This window comes from Triturus cristatus, chromosome 4_1, assembly GCF_964204655.1.
Source record: "Triturus cristatus chromosome 4_1, aTriCri1.1, whole genome shotgun sequence".
NCBI lineage: Eukaryota > Metazoa > Chordata > Amphibia > Caudata > Salamandridae > Triturus > Triturus cristatus.
The window spans coordinates 267,404,146-267,420,829 of NC_140585.1; the positions used below are offsets into that span (position 1 = coordinate 267,404,146).

The window sequence follows — 16,684 nt, forward strand, 5'->3', positions numbered from 1 at the left end:
GCCTCAGCACGACTCATCCTGGACATCCCCCGACACAGCCACATCTCCGGACACCTGAGAGACCTGCACTGGCTCCCCGTCAACAAAAGAATCACGTTCCGACTCCTCACCCACGCACACAAGGCCCTCCACGACCTGGGCCCCAAGTTCCTCAACAGCCGCCTGACCTTCCACAAGCCCACCCGCCAGCTCCGCTCCGCCAGCCTCGCTCTCGCCACCGTCCCCCGCATCCGCAGAGCCACCGCCGGAGGAAGATCCTTCTCCTACCTGGCAGCCAAGACATGGAACTCCCTCCCCATCCACCTCGGGACAACGCAAGACAATCTCGCCTTCAGGAAGCAACTCAAGACCTGGCTGTTCGAGCAGTAGCGTTCCCCCCCCCCCAATCCCCCCCAGCGCCTTGAGACCCTCCGGGTGAGCAGTGCGCTATACAAATGCCTATGATTGATTGATTGATTTTCAAAAGCCTTATTTGTCAAAACCGGCATTCCAGCTCTGATGATACATATTCCTAACGCGCTTCAGGGCTCAGAGGCTGCTTCAACAGAGGATGACGCTGTTCGAACTGACATGCTCGCTGGGCGCCATTAACTGGATGCATTTGTACAGCCCACGTGGACCTCTCAGGTGAGTCATAGTTTAGGCAACCTTTTTGGCTCCATGTTCAAGTTCCTGGTGGGGCATCCTTCTCGGCCAGGCTGCCGAGTACAAATCCACATAAAAATTGCCCTGAAGCAAGGAGGCCCTTCCCAGCTGAGTGCTTTTCAAAAGTCTTATTTGTCAAAACTGGCATTTCAGTTCCGATGATACAGATTCCTAACATGTACAAAGTAGGTGTTTACACACTGCTTGCAAGTTTTGTAAACACATAAATAAAAGGCATTGTCATTTACAATGCCAATAGCTCAAACTCTTGCAAATGCGAGACCTATTGCATTGCAAATGCTTGTTATAGTAAGAGTTTAATAATTCAACTATATGCATTATGGATGTAATGTTTTTTAAGTGAAGCACTTTCCCTACTATTTTTTAGACTACAGTAGGAATAGTAAAATTAACCTCTTTGCAGTACAACACTTTCCCTACTGTGTCACTATTTGGAGTGGGAATGGTAAATTTCAAAGCTGTCTGGTGCGTCATCACGCACCAGCATCAAGCTGCACAGCCATTCAACTTGAGTCTCAACGGTCAAGAAACAAGCATCCAATGTTCATCCAAGTAATCTCTATTTAGTCCATATTTTTCAGTCATATTTAAAACAGAGGCGTTGTGATTCCGAAATGCGAGAGAAAAGCTCATCCAGGCTTTTATCCCAAAGCATGGCAGAATCCACCGAACATCCTGGGTAACCATGCTGTTATGAAACCGATGCATTTTAGGCCTAAAGCCCTTCCTCAGGGGTAACTGTAACGTAAAAAGAGCCCATTAGAATCATAGAGAATCTCATGCACCATGGTGCAAGGGTGCTTGCTTTGTAGGCAGGATTGTTTTTATGCAGGAAGGTACATCATCCTGCACAAAAACAATCCTGAGAGACATTTTCTTCCTGTGCAGCACACATAAAAAGAGGAAAAAAGGGTAATGGTAATTCTTTGAAAGCACCAAAGTCGAAGGGCGGATGTGTGAGAACACCCACGCTCCACCCATGGACGCTCCACCCATGGAATGCGCTGCCTTGCATTACTCTAGATTTATCAAGCCGTGCAGGGTCATGCAAGGTGGCATTGTGTGGCTTGATAAATCTCACTTAGGTTTTGCAACGTCCTTGCGCACCCTTGCATGGTGCAAAGGTAATGCAAAACCATGATAAATATGGGCCTTAATATTCTTAGGCCCAGATGTATGACCTTTTTAGCATTTGCAAACAGTAAATCGGCCCATTTGCAACCGCTAAATAGGTCTGTGCAATGTAAAAACTCTATTTTGCGAGTCAGTAACCTATTACATTGACACAATATTTTTGTCATAGGGAGACATAGCCACACAACTATGGCAAAGCAGTCTGGGCCGCATTTATCATACATGCATGACACCTAAACACCACTTACAAAGACACAATGCATTCACACACTTTCCTTCCCACGACTACACTAACATCCAGTAACCATCCTCCCCTCACTCTTTTTCACTTCACATTCTTGCATAGATGCAGCAACAAAACATGTTAGGCACACAGTTTTAGTCCTCAGAAATATTATCATCCACTACTTACATATGTCACTCGACTGAAATCTATGGCACTTCAACTACGTAGCATGCTACACACCCACAAATAAACTTCAGCGCCTCCTCAGGGGTATGAAGCACTATATAACTGAATCTACAATACAGGTTTTCCACATTCGCATCTGCAGCTCGTATGCCCGGTGCATTAAATGGGCAGGTACTCTTCGGGAATTGAGTACATGCACTTCATTAATTTGAACTCCTGCAATAAATGTAATATTAAAGTACCGGCACTTCTCAGGAGCAAACCGGGAATCTAAAGAGTTAGTGCCTGCACTTCTAAATTTCCATCTATATCATTGCCTATGTCAGTATGCAGATCTCACTGCAAGTGAAATCAAATTGCCATAGAAAGAATTCCCACAGAGCAAATGAATAGCTAATATTGCGGATCGGTCAAATTCATCAGGTGTATTTTTCCTATTATTTAAATAACGGTCTGACTCCTAGACTCTAAAGCTATTCAATTTTCTTATCGACTTTACTTTGTGTTTTTTCAGTCCTTCCTGCACTTCACTTTTGCTACCTGATATCTGCTCAACAAGTCTTTCCTTTACACTGAATGGTATGCAAGCTAACACCAAGCCGCCCCTTTGTCTCACATTCTACCACGGTTTCAGACAGCTCTGAAAAGCATCCTGCCAACATAGATAAACAAGTGAACAGTGAATACTTTGCAGAATTTAATCACTACCTGCCTATCTGTTTTTTAAAGTCATGGACCAAAGTCTTGTCATAAATAGGCTTTGTTTTCAATATATTTCAGTGTCTAGGCGTAGTGTAAAACATTGTACAACATGCATTCCAAAACCTGTGCGTTTCTCACGACAACACGCTCTGTCTTCCTGCTCCCCTCTCCGCTCTTGATATAGCTATTTATTTATGGCCATTTCATAAATTGTGATGACATTGAAACTTTTCAGCTGCTTGATGTAAAGTGAAGGGGCTTTGTAGAATTCTCTCTCTCGAGATGTGTATAACTCACCACAATTTTCAAAATAAGTGTGTTGTCTTTACAACTCAGGTAGAAACAGAGTGAACGAGGTCCCCAAGAAGCTGAAAACCAGCAATTTCTACCCTGGTCTGCACACGCTGTCCCGGTTCACTCTATCCCACGGCAAGAACTATGGGGCATATCAACAAGGCGGCGGTAAAAAATTATCGCCGCTTTTGCGGCCGTTTTCGGACAAAAAGCGGCGTTAATTGTATCGCTTTATCAGCAGGGTCACGCTATCGCGTGATTCCTTGCCTTAGCGCCCTTTCCCGTAATGCCCACCTTTGCATCTCTAATGAGATGCAAACTGGGCGTTCCGTCCCAAAATAACTGGAGAAATGTCGCTAACCGACATTTCTCCAATTATCAATGGGCACACTAACAAGCATAGCGATAAGAAAAGTAGCGCTAACCTTTGTTATCAGTACTCTCCTTACGCCTGCTTTTCCTTAGACTAAACAATGTTAGTCAATGGGTGGTGAGACCACCCAGCCCTATCAACAAGGATATCGCGGTTTTCCATGGAACATCGCTGAAAACATCGCTATCACAGGAATAATTATCGCCATTGTGCTATGCATTGGTAATACAGCGCTAGCATGACGATAATTATCTGCGATAGCCGGCGATAAAATTCCTCACGCTAAGGGCGGCCAGCGATAATTATCACTGCCGCTTATTGATATGCCCCTATGTTCTGGAAGAACAAAATGGAAATTGCAAGCGCAATTTGCGAGTACCAATAGGTACTCGCAAATTGTGCATGCAATTTCAGGGTGCAAGGGTGTCAAAAGGACACCCTGTTGCACCCCTGGAATTGACCTGTGCACCTATGTTGTGCACACACATGCCCCAAGGGCATGTGTGTGCGCAACATGAAACTTTGAAAAATGCACAAAAGTGCATTTTTCAAAGGTTTTGCAAATTACCATGAAGTTCAACTTCATGGAGAATGAGTGACACAGAGTGGGTCTACCCTAACACATCTGCTGGACAGCTGGCTGGGATATATTTTGCAGACCTCAACAGAGTATGTTAGTCTCATACGTTTAAAATGAAAGGAGGAGAGGCAACAGTGAAACAGGGGGCTCTTCATTAAAATATTAGCTTAAACTCTGAAAGATCAATAGATCTGCACTGCAGCTTGTATCAGGGGATGAATGCAAAAAGATGTAACCTAACAGAACATCACTTGTTTCAAAGCTGCGACTGAAGGATGAAAACGGACTCCACTAAACGAGCAGAGAAAATGAAGTGTATGGACTCCCACTTTAAATTAGAGATAGCAGAGAAAAGTTGCAATGTGTTAACAGAAGGTAACAAACATTGGTAAAGCCAATAGGTCTCACCTACACAAGAGCTATTAACTTGGGCAATGTGTTTTTGCCATGTTGTACACCTGTGTGGCTGCTGTTCAGCATGGCTAAAAGTTATTGGCGGCGCGTGTCGAAGAATAGAGTGGGGAAGTAGAATGACGTACAGTGGATTTGTTGGAGTAGAGTGTCGTAGAGTGGAGATTGGGGAGTAGAGTGTCATAGAGCGGAGTACAGTTCCGTGGTTCATTCGCTGAAAGTGTTGTAGAGTGCAGGGCCTTGGAGTGGAGTGGGGTGGAAAATGGAGGAGTGGGTGAGAATGAATTGAGGTAGTGGGGTGGATTGGATTAGAGTAGAGTGAGATGGATTTAATTAGGGTAGAGTGAAGTGGATTGAGTGGCATGAGCTGGATTGAAGTGGGAAGACTGAATGGGGCGGATTGGGTTGGAGTGGGATGGGATGGATTGAATTGGAGTGGGTGGATTAGATTTGATTGGAGTGGTGGATTGGATTGAAGTGATAGGACTGGGGTGGGTGGATGGCATTGGGATGGCATGGATTGGATTGGAATGGGGTGGATTAGATTGGACTGGGGTGGGTGGATCGTATTGGAGTGGGGTGAATTGGATGCATGGGACTGGAGTGGGGTGGATTGTGCTAGAGTGGGATGGATTGGACTGGAGTGGGATATATTGGAGTGGAGTGAGGTGGGATGGATGGATATATTGAATTGGGGTGGGGTGGACGGAATGTAATTGGGGTGGAGTGGAGTAGATTAGAATGAATTAAAGCGGAGTGGGGTGAGGTGGAGTGGAGTGGGGTAGACTTGATGGGGTGGATTGGAGTGGGGTGGCTTGAAGTGGGGTGGGTGGATTGAAGTGGGTTGGAGTGGATTAGGGTGGGTTGGATTGGGGCGGGGTAGATTGTGGTGGGGTGGATTGGATTGAGTGGGTCGGGATGGGTTGGATTAAGTGGGGTGGATTAGATGGGGTGGATTGGATTGGAGTGGGTTGGACTGAAGTGGGGTGGTCTGGAGGGGGTGGACTGCACTGGGGTGGACTGGATTGGAGCAGGGTGGACTGGAGTGTGGTGGAATAGATTAGAATGGGATGGGGTGGATTGGAGAGGGGTGGGGTGGGGTGGAATGGATTGGATTGGATTTATGGGGTGGATTGGAGTGGGGTGGCTTGTTTCTTTTGCATATGACGCCCTAAGTGGGAAGGGTATGACCCGACATGGGTCCCGTGCTCACTACACCACTGGATTCAAACTAGCCTGGCTGATGAAGGGTGATGCCCGGAAACCGGTCCCAGGATGCTTGTTTCCGGTCCAGGAAGGACCTGGCTTGGCAGTTTGGGCTGGACTGTTCCCACAAGGAACAGGGTCAAGACTGATTTGCATATGGCTGGGTCCAAACTGGGGTGGTGTGGTGAGCAAACAAAACGATGGATTAAACCCAGATCCTTATGACTGGGGTGAATGTTTGCATTGTCCAACATTCCGTCCATCAATTGTTTCTTTTGCATATGGCGCCCTAAGTGGGAAGGGTATGCCCAGACGTGGGTCCCATACTCACTACACCACTGGATTCAAGCTAGCCTGGCTGATGAAGGGTGATGCCCTGAAACCGGTCCCAGGATGCTTGTTTCCGGTCCAGGGAGGACATGGCTCGGCAGTTCGGGCTGGACTGTTTCCACAAGGAACAGGGTCAGGACTAATTTGCATATGGCTGGGTCCAAACTGGGGTGGTGTGGTGAGCAAAAGAATGATGGATTAAAAACAGATCCTTGTGACTGGGGGTGAATGTTTGCATTGTCCAGCATTCCGTCCATCAATTGTTTCTTTTGCACCTAAATTGTGTGCCAAGTCTTTGACCCCCCTTTCACTGCATGACAGGCACCCCTAAGGTAGGCCCTTAGATAGCCCTATGGGCAGGGTGCATTGTGGGTAAATGGTAGGACATGTACCATAAGTGTGTGACATGTCCTGGTAGTGACAATCAGCCATTTTGGTTTCTCACTGCTGTGAGGCTGCCCTCTGATAGGAATGCGTTGGGGATTCCCTGATAAGTGTTTCAGTGATAATTCCTGATATGAGAGGAGCAGCGTGGTCAGGTTTGGTATGTTTGGAATAGTAATATTAAATGCTGCACAATGGTGTGCTCAGATTTATTATCACTATTTTAGAAATGCCACTTTTAGAAGTTGGCATTTCTGTGTGCTATGTGTCTACCTGCCTGATGTGTATTGCATGTCTGGGTCTGGAGTGACAGGGGCCGGTGAGGTGTGTGGCTCCAGGGAGGACAGGGTGAGTCAGCGCTAGGCTGAATAGGAGATCTGCTTCTGGAGTAGTGAGAGGAGTAGTCTCCTGACCCTCAATAGGTCTGTGCCTGCCTGGGTGAATGCTGGCTCCGCCCCCCTGTGGTGTGTCTGATGACAGAGCCCAACCTGACAAAGGAGAGTGGGAGCACTGTACACAAAGTGCTCCAATACCCCCAGAACCAGTTGAGACTGGTTCCCCAAGCCCTGTACCAGGGCAGAACAAAGAGCAGCCCTGTAGAAGAATTGGGGCTGTGACCCCATGTTTGGTGTACTGCTTGGTGCTTACTTGAGGTCGGCAGGCTGCCGGACTGCCAAAAGGAACCACCGTGGGACCCAGCTGCTGACTCCTGGGGGTCCCTACATGCTGGCCTGCCTGTTCCCAGCTCTGGCCTGGTGGATTCCTGGGGAAGAGCACTGCTTGCTCCCCAATTGTGCTTTTGAAGGGGTAGGCAGGTTGGGCGCTGCATTTTCTTCCCTTTGTCCTGCAGCCCTGGGCTTGCGACACTGCAGGATTCTTGTGCCCCTTAGTTATGGGCTGCACCTCAACAGTGTATGATAGGCTCTTTCCAAAAATCGCATTTCCAGAACCCGAGGAAGGGACTCTAACTCTGCTGGTAAGGAGCGCTGTGCCAGGAAGGAGAAGAAGGCTGCCAGTGCGCACGTTGGTGCATCTACGAGAGAATCTTCCCCCCCTTCTTCTCCCATGCATTAGCAGGGCGAGCATGGAGAGGCGCTCCTGATCATAACAGTGCGTGGGTAGCGCTGTGTTTAATAGCCCGAGACGTGGGCTCTTGCTGCAGCACGAAACCAGAAGTCAGCAGCCTGCTGCCTGACCAGGGGCGAGGCTGATCTAAGACCAGCCAATGGTGAAGCGGCGCCGCTCCCGTAGCCACGAGGAGAGTCCCTCAGGCTGCTGAGTCTATTTGTGGTAGCAGGAGGAGTAAGAGCCTTGCAGGCTCACCGGGTAAATCGGCAAAGAACCGGAGCCTCGCAGCCCCCTTCTGCCTCTTTCCGCCCTTTTCTCCAGCAAGTGGTCCTAAGCAGAGGCAGTCCCCAGAAAGCAGAGCCAACGAGAGGAAGGAATCATCCTGGTTCCCAGGGATTGCGGTCCACAGCTGGGAGTAGACTTGCTCAGCCCACAGTAATGGTGAGTAGGGCTGAGCTTCCCTTGCAGAAAGCTCCGGTCGCCATGAGGGCGGGAGCATCATTCATCTGAGCTAGGACAAAGGAGGGGGAGCCCGGTATCGGCTTCCCTCCTTCCTCGACAACAGAGGCTGCCCTGAGGTACTTTTATTTGGGTGTTACCCCGAGGTTGAATGGAGCAAGGAGTCTCCAAAGAACTGCCCGACAGTCCAGGAGGAGAGCGCGGAGGTGTTTGGACTTCCATTGGGGGGCCAGTGGGCTCCCGTGGATAGAGAGGCACATTGTTGCCTGTGGGCCATTGTGCTTAAGCCCAAGAGGGGCTGATGTGGTGAGCACCTGATCAATGTTACTGTGGTGCGCTGGCGGTATCATTGGAAATGCTCATGAATGATACATAATGTGTTATATGCCTAATGAGAATGCCTAATGTGCATATGACTATGTGCTAATACCAGTAGTTGCTGGCTGTGTTATTTTCACTACTTGTGATTCTTATGGTTCTGGCAGTGGCCCGATTGGCCTGGTCTTGTATATAATCCCCTGTGAAATATTGACTGGCGCCAGGTGGCACAGTGTACATTTGTGATTATGATTGTAATATGTTTATGATAATACAAAGGCTATTTTTTATATAACCTTATGTGGAGTTTCATTTGTGGTGTGCCTAGTGTGTTGCTGCTGTGTGTGTGTTGCGCAAACGCTTTACACATTGCCTCTGGGATAAGCCTGACTGCTCGTGCCAAGCTACCAAGGGGGTGAGCAGGGGTTATCTTCAGCTTATAACTCCCTTGCCCTGACTAGAGTGGTGGTTTCTGCCTGGCTTAGGCGCATGCCCTAGCCAACCAGAAATACCATTTCTAACTATTTTGATAATCCGTATGTACACTGAAAAGTTCTTGCAAACTAATCCAATAATGGAGGAAACCAGATGACCGGAGAGTAACCAGAAATCTATTTCTATATTCTCTACTCTATATTCCAATGAAGATTTAATTATCTATTGATAAAGTAAGTCTTAATGGAAATTTGCAAGACGGTCCAAGGTCAGAACCTGTATACCGTGGAGTATGGCGACTACCTCGAAAGTCAGAGTGTGAGAAAGTCGCTCTGTACTGTTCCCAAATAGGTACAGTGTGTACAGAGGTTAAAGTTAGATATAACCTTACTCTCTAAAGTGGTAGCTTGGTCGAGCAGTAAAGCAGTATCAGAGGACAGTGTAAAGCATTTGTTGTACACACTCAATCAGGAAATGGTCCCACACACTCAAGAACTGAACTCTAGGCCAATGGTTTGTATAAAAAATGTATGCTTGTTTTATTTTAGAACCAACAATAGGTATCAAAATATACTTTCTCAGAATGAGAGGCTTTAGTTAAATACTTTTGCAATATGCAATTGACTTTTGTAGGCAATAGTTACAGGTTTTTCACAGTTGGTACGATTTTTAAAGAATATTTGTAGTTTGCAAAAATCGACACTTGGAAGAAATTTTACAGAAAAACAGTCAATGATTTCCTATGGAAGAAAATTGGGTTACTGGTAAGTACGGTTGTGAATATTTTTCAGGGTCAGTGCTGGGCACCAAGATCCATCACTGGGATCTCTCCTAATAACAGGTGAGTATTTCCGTTTTCGTTACTCGCTGATTTTAGGTGAATATTTAAAGTTTTAGAAACACCACACTTAGAAGAAATTTCAGAAGAAACCTGTCTATGTTACCCTATGGAAGAAAATTGGGTTATCGGCTTTTGGGTAAGTACTCGACTGGCAGAGTTAAGGTTCTGAGCACAGACTCAGGGGTCTCCCAGGGTCAGGTTGGTACAGTTGTTACACCCTCAGTGGCACTGGGGCGGCCGGGTGCAGAGTGAGTTAGGCCCAATGTCATCCTATGGGAGGCAGGGGGGCCTTGGTTGATGACTGCTGACTAGCAGGCCACGCGGCTGTGGGAGCTGGGCTCCTGGTCACTTGCTCAGGGCAAATAGGAAGTAGGTAGGGGTAGAAGTTACACTGCCAGGGCCACTCGGGCGGCTGGGTGCAGGGTGCTTTTGAGCCTTCGGGCGCTCAATGGATTTCAATGGGAAAGCTCCAGGACGAATAAAGGGTGCAAGCTCGTGGACGAAGAATCTTCAGGTGCCACCACCACTTCGAGAGGTAAGTTGGGTAGTTGGAGGATAGGTAGGTACCCAGGAGTCGGGCACAGGGGGCCGCAGGGCGCCGGGTGCAGGGGTACCTTTTGATGTCGGGAAATCTTACCCTCTGTTGATCGCGGTGGGGGGTCCCTGGTTTTGAGGCTGCAGGCGTCGTCAGGAGCGTCGAGGTGGGTCCTTGGGTGCCGGATTCGGGGTCCCAGTCGCCGGGGGGACGTCCTCAGGGTCTTTGTCCACTCCGGCACAGGCCAGGCTTGGCAGGTGCAGAGTGTGCAGGGTTCGCGGTTCCGGGCTGATGCCTGGGGTTAGAAACTTGCTTTGAGCAGAGCCACTGCTCATGGGAGTCCCAGATGCTGAGAGTCACAAGGTAGACAGCTCCTCAAGGGTTTGTGAGGTTGCTGGCCACAGGAGGAGCCGGGATTTAGCAGGAGCAGGTTCGAGGGTCAAGAGGCCGGTAGGGCTGGTGCCAAAGCAGTTGATGTCTTTCTCTTTTTAGCAGCTGCACGGCGTGTCATCTTTCTTCTTGTTCTTCTTTGCTTTTTCGAAATCTGGAATCTGAGGAAGGAAGGTTCAGGGTGCCCCTAAATACTAGATTTAGGGGCGTTACAGGTAGGTAAAGGGCCACCCCCTATCCTGCCACTCTCCTGTGGGAGGGGGGCAGTAGCCTAGTCCTGATTGGGCAGGGCTTCCTATCTTTAGGATAGCGAGAGCCCGGAGATGTGTTTCACCTCGCCTTCCCCACCTGAGGGGTGGGGTTGGCAGAGGCTGGCACATCCCCTGTTCTTACTTGGGGTTTCCGGACAGTCTTCCCGCCAGAGTGGGGGTCAGAACCGATGGGGGCCAGTTTGCTGGGTACAGTCAGTGGCCTGGAGAAGCTCACAGAGGCGGCATGCCTTTGAAGCTTCCCCCTGCCCATCCTGGGGGAGGAGACCTAGCACCTCGCCCAGGATGTGCATTGTTGCAGGTCCAGGAGAGCGGGGGCTCTCCACCCTGGGGTCCAGCAACATGTCTGCTGTGTGGCAGCCTAGGCAGCCTCCCAGACAAGACGTGGATTGTAGGTTAGGTGTCAGGGGGCATCTCTAAAATGCCCTCTGTAGTGCTTTGTACATTAAATCCCACACTGGCATCAGTGCGGGTTTAATGTGCTGAGACATTTGATACCAAACTTCTCAGTCTTCAGTGTTGCCATTATGGTGCTGTGGAGTTCGTGTTTGACGAGCTCTCAGCACCATATACTCTTACATGGCAGCACTGCACTTACAGTGCCCAGGAATGGACCTGGGTACTGTAGGGGCACAGGGCCCATGCTCCTGTGCCCACACCACTGGCATAGGGCACCCAGCTAGAGGGGTGGCTGATGTATGCCAGGGCAGTGTAGGTTGTGGGCATGGCACACAGGGATGTGTGCCATGTCGACTTTTTGTTTTGTCTTGTACCCAGACACTCAGCCTGCAAGGGCAGTGTGTTTGTGTTAGGGTACAGGGCCTCTAAGGGTGGCACAATAAGTGCTGCAGCCCTTAGAGGCCTTCCCTGGTCACAAGGCCCTGGGTACCTAGGGTACCATTTACCAAGGGCTGACATGTGGCCTGGGCACCTGATTGGCAGGAGTCCAGGGTACACTCAGTCAAAGTACATTCAGCAATTCAGCAAAAAGTGGTGGTATACCATGCAAGAAAGATGGCACTTTCTCACACAGAGCAACTGCAACTGTGTTGTGTGCGGTATCTATGTGCCTCAGCCTCCTTTTGTGAGTCACTTGTTTTCTAAGTCGAGCAAGATTCTAGTGTTAAACACTTTAGGAAGATTAAAATGAGAGTAATGCTGTCAAATTATCACCAGTGAGTGTTCAGCCTGACTGCAGAGTGGAGGATGGGTTTGAGAGAATTTAGGTGGGACTTGAGTATTATAAGTATTGGTGATTTCCAATATTTTATGCAAGATATCACTAGTGCCTCTGCACTGCACGCTGTTTTATTGGTATATATCATATGCAATAAATACTTTATCCCATTCCAGCCCATTCGTAATCAAGTACTGTGTCTTATAAAGAAAGGGAGTGTGTGACAATGAAAAGTTACCTTCCCTGTGTAGAATATGTCCTCTCTTTTCACTGTTCCATCAGCTATCTTAGCACGAATGGCTCGCCCAATCTCTACCTCGTTGCCATAAATGTATGCACAGTCGATGTGTCGGTAGCCGAGTTCAATGGCCACTTTTGTGGCTTCTTCTCCCACACTTTTTGGAACCTAATAAGGAAGAGACAGGAAAGCAAGATGAACTATTGTTACTATTCTTTCAAGAAACTAAATCATGAAGGCAGATTGTAGAATGTGCTGTTGTTCAAAACCCTGGTATTAAATTTTCTGAATAATGGCTCATGTCCCGACACATGACAAGGAACTTTGAACAATTTAGTGATTTATTGTAAATTTATATACAAGGGAACCGCTACTTACGGTAAGCATACACTGCATTGAGCAACACCTGATTTACATATAACAGATTTGAGAATACCATAATATCCTCAATTAAGTATGGTTTCACAATTGTTATAACCTCATAGAAGTGCCCTCTAGCTAAGGTGTTTTAAGACAACATCTGAATTTGACTTGATATAGAAATCCAAATATCTAATCTTAGCGTGCAGTGGCAACCTCAAATAAGTCACAAGGATTAAATTGAGGTTGGTTGACATATTTTCCTCCTTCTTTTTCAATGGACCACAATGATTGCCTTGCTTCAGAAATGTCAATAAACGATCACCTGTTGCAATTAAGAGAGTGAAGAAAAAAACACAGTAAAAGAGATGCAAAGTACACTAAGAGCTGACAAACTAGGCATTGCTTGTTTCAGGAGCTCACAAACATTGGTGTTGAACACTTGAATTGCATAGTTGTGGATGGAGAGGAAAAGACCTTTGTTCGCTTGGGTTTAACATACATAACAGAACATCACTAAAACCTTTAGACTTTAACACAATGAATTTACAGAGTACAGCACATGATTTACTTTATTATTTTCAGACTCTACTGTTATGTATGGAACACTATTTCTTTATGTTTTTAAGTTGTGACATCCAATGGCGGACATCAAACGAGGAAGCTTGGGTAAATTTGCTGGCACCAACCCCTAATGAATTTGTGACCACAGGGGGCGGGTGCCCCACTTGGTGTTCAAAAAGCGGTAAAAACACCAAGTAGGGTATTCCTGTTTCATCATACCTGTAACAGAGCAGCAGTTCACTATATACCCATTTTTGAGCTGGTTCACAAATCATCCTACACATACATTAAATAGCTAAGGATCTGCAGCTAAACATGACCTTGAAAAAGACCTTTGGCCCTATTGGGCTCTTGAATATGCTGATACATGTTGTTGTATGAATGTTCGAATCACTGTATTCAGAAGACATTCCAAGAAAATTGTTTCTAATCATTCCACGGGTACCCAATAATAGTAAGAAAAGCACTCAGGGAAATACCCTTGAGATATTTTTAGACACTGGATCCTAGCTTTTATCCCAAAAACATTTTATCTAGAACTCCCACAGCAAGTTTAGTTCCTCATGGTGGCATTAACCTACCTCGCGGGAAAGGGATTCCCATGATGAAGCATGTCACAATAAAGCGGGTGAGGTGTCTCCTTCCAAAATATCAGGATAGCTGGAAGAACCTAACAGGAAGGATCTTACTATCTAGGAGCTAAGTACTTATGGTGTTTAACTGATGATGTGAAATGCCTCAGGCCTTCATACATGTTAAAATTAATTGTGCACTGACTAAATTTGAGTGCAAGACAGAAGTACTGGGCCTACTTTTCAGGCCTTCATTAACATGGCCTTTTTAGGTCGAGCCTGAGCCAGCGTGCAAGCGCTGCTCTGGCAATGATCTGTTTTAGTTCAGTACGGGAGAGAAGCCCCGCCCACTCCCCCACCCATATTTTTCATTGGTTTGTGTCTTTGTCCTTCGTAAATTCTGGCTTCTGATTTTGTAATTAAGCTTGTTAGTCTCTCTCCTTAGTACTGCCCTGTCGTTATTTGTAACCTCCCATGGTTACTGGCCCCTATGCTTGGTTGTTACACGGTAGTGTACTGTTTTCTTTAATGAGTTTCTCCTACTGCAGGCACGACAACGTGCTTTGCTTACATTCAGCATGCCGTGCGCGCTTTTACTTTTAAAGCAGCCGGGACAATGGCGGCCACTTAATTCCAATGCCAAAGGCCTCGCATTTAAATGCGAGACCTATTGCATTCCAAATATTTTTTTGTTTGGACTGTGGGGTTGCCTCCCAAACCACTTCCGGAGCATCAGGGGATGAGCAAGAACTCTTGTGTGTTTTTTTCTGTCCCTTACAAGGGGAGGGAGTAGTGCTTGCATGCTGCTCCTCCAACTAGATACTAGCCTGTTGCCTCTGCTTCCACACACTGCTCAGGCTGTAGTGTGTGGAGAGCAGCTCAGAGATCGGCACATCAGGGACTAGCACGGAGCCCAGCTTCCTGGAGAGCAAGGGAGAGCTTATCACCCCGCAGGACAGACACACAGGCAAGTCTCTGCTGCTTGGGAGGGAAGGTGACCGCCCCCAAAAATAAGGAGAGTCCAGCCCTCTGAAGAGGAGAGGTCATCACCCCAGGGACAGGCAGAGATCACCGACCACAGGACATGGTGAACTCTGCTCCCAGCGGAGGCAAAGAGAAGAAGGAACCTGCGCCACGGAAAGCCGGGGCAGGCGAAAAGTTGCCGACCCTTAGTCAGAGTCCTGAGGACATGGCACACTCAGCAAGATTCCCGGCCAAATGAGCAAAAGTTAACCCTTGTATTTTTTTATTTAATGGTGCATTATTTATTATTTCATAGTTGATTTACTGCCTGCTTGAGTTGCAATAGCGGGTGTGCCTGATGCCCAGCTTTTGAGGGGCAGCCTCTCATTTGCCATGGGTGTCCTCTGGTGGGGAAGCCTGGCATCCCTGCTCTCCATGTGTGGCCCCCTTCTGCTGGGTTGTGCCCTGGCTGACATCTTCATGGACAATGAAGTGCACTCATCGTTCATCCACCAGCGACTGCGCAGCCAGGAGAGGTAGGAGATGCAGCGAGAGATCCTGTCCATCCTGTGCCTGCCACACCAGTCTTTGCCCCACCTGCACAGCAAGCAGAAGTCGGCGCTCATGTTCATGCTCGACCTCTTTAACGCCAACGCCATAGCCATGGAGGAGGAGGAGGAGGAGGAGGACGGCAGCGGCTTCTCCTATCCCTACAAGCCCATCTTCACCACCCAGGGCCCACCTGCTGCCAGCCTGCAGGATGGCAACTTCCTCACCGATGCCGACATGGTCATGAGCTTCGTTAACCTGGGTGAGTGTGTGCGCCTTTCATTTTGGGTGTGTCTGGGCTCTTCGCTAGCGTTGGGAGTGAGAACTGCTTGCAGGAGATACAAATCAACCGTACATCTCCAGTACACCCACTACTATTTCCTATGCCCCTTACACATCGAGTAACCCGCAGTCTTACTGAATTCTGCTACAATTAGTGTCATTGTGTGGGGAGGGGTGGGTGTATGAGCATACTTTCCAGCCCTCGGCTTTCATGTGACAATCTAATGTATAATGGTCATTGGAGACTTGATTTGGTTCCATTGGACCAGACCAGCAGGATTGATTTGTAGGTTAAGCCCAGCACAGGAGAACATGTTGGTCTTTACAAGTAGCGAAGTGGACCCCCTGTTATTATTTTATGTCCAGTTGGTTCTATGTGAGCAAACCCAAGACTTCAAACCCCAGCATGCTCTAGGCTGTCAGATGAAAGCCCAGGACTGGGGACAAGGTTGGTGGTAGCTTGGAGGGAGGAGGTGGGGTAGAAACCGTAACAATGTGGATGCATGAAGAATCACTCCCGTTATCTTAGGACAGCACGTTTCCAGTCCCAAACTTTGATTTTACAGTTTGCTGTTCAGCGATGCCTCGTACAAATTATAGTGAACCAAAGCTACAAGCCAAGAAGGTAGGGATTTATGAAATCCAAGCTCACTAGCCCAGGACACGAGGCACAGCGTTATTTAGTATGGAGAGGAGACCAACTATTTGAACTTGTCCTGTGCTAGAGGGGAGTAGTGTATACACTTGTGCCTTTTCTTATTTAATTTGCAATCTGTAAGCTGCAGTTATTGCAAAAGAGACTCCATAAATACCACAACACAATGAGTAATACCAACCCGAGACATGCTACGTCAATTTGGTATAAAACAACCTGAGCTCAGAGTCTTCCGGTGGGGGAACCAAACAACCCCTGTCCCTGCACCATCACGTCCGTGTCCTGGGCCTTCTATAGTCTTTAGCTTTAGTCCTGATGTTTCAGGCTAAATAACCCATCGATTTAATCCCCACAGTGCATTCCGTGTTTATATGACATCTAGTGACTGGGGTGATGGTATCTGCGTGAAACGGGGAACTCTGATAAATTACCAGAGCTCCTAGAATGCCTTATGTAACAAAAAGAAAGCAAGCCTGCAAGCGTTTGCCCTGTTGTCGTTCATATCTATTGGAAGTGG

General features: G+C 47.6%; 1 protein-coding gene and 1 long non-coding RNA gene across 2 annotated transcripts in view; one reads left to right on the forward strand and one right to left on the reverse strand.

Annotated features, from left to right (window-relative positions):
• LOC146854243 (uncharacterized) overlaps positions 1–16,684 on the forward strand; it is a 282,957-nt gene that overhangs the window by 47,711 nt on the left and 218,562 nt on the right. The window lies entirely within an intron of this gene.
• The window catches only part of LOC146854244 (rho crystallin-like), a 126,553-nt gene that overhangs the window by 44,891 nt on the left and 64,978 nt on the right, over positions 1–16,684 (reverse strand). Inside the window, exon 2 of the mRNA XM_085652026.1 lies at positions 12,223–12,390. Within this exon, the coding sequence (XP_085508152.1) occupies positions 12,223–12,390 (168 nt within the window). The remainder of the gene's footprint in view (positions 1–12,222; positions 12,391–16,684) is intronic.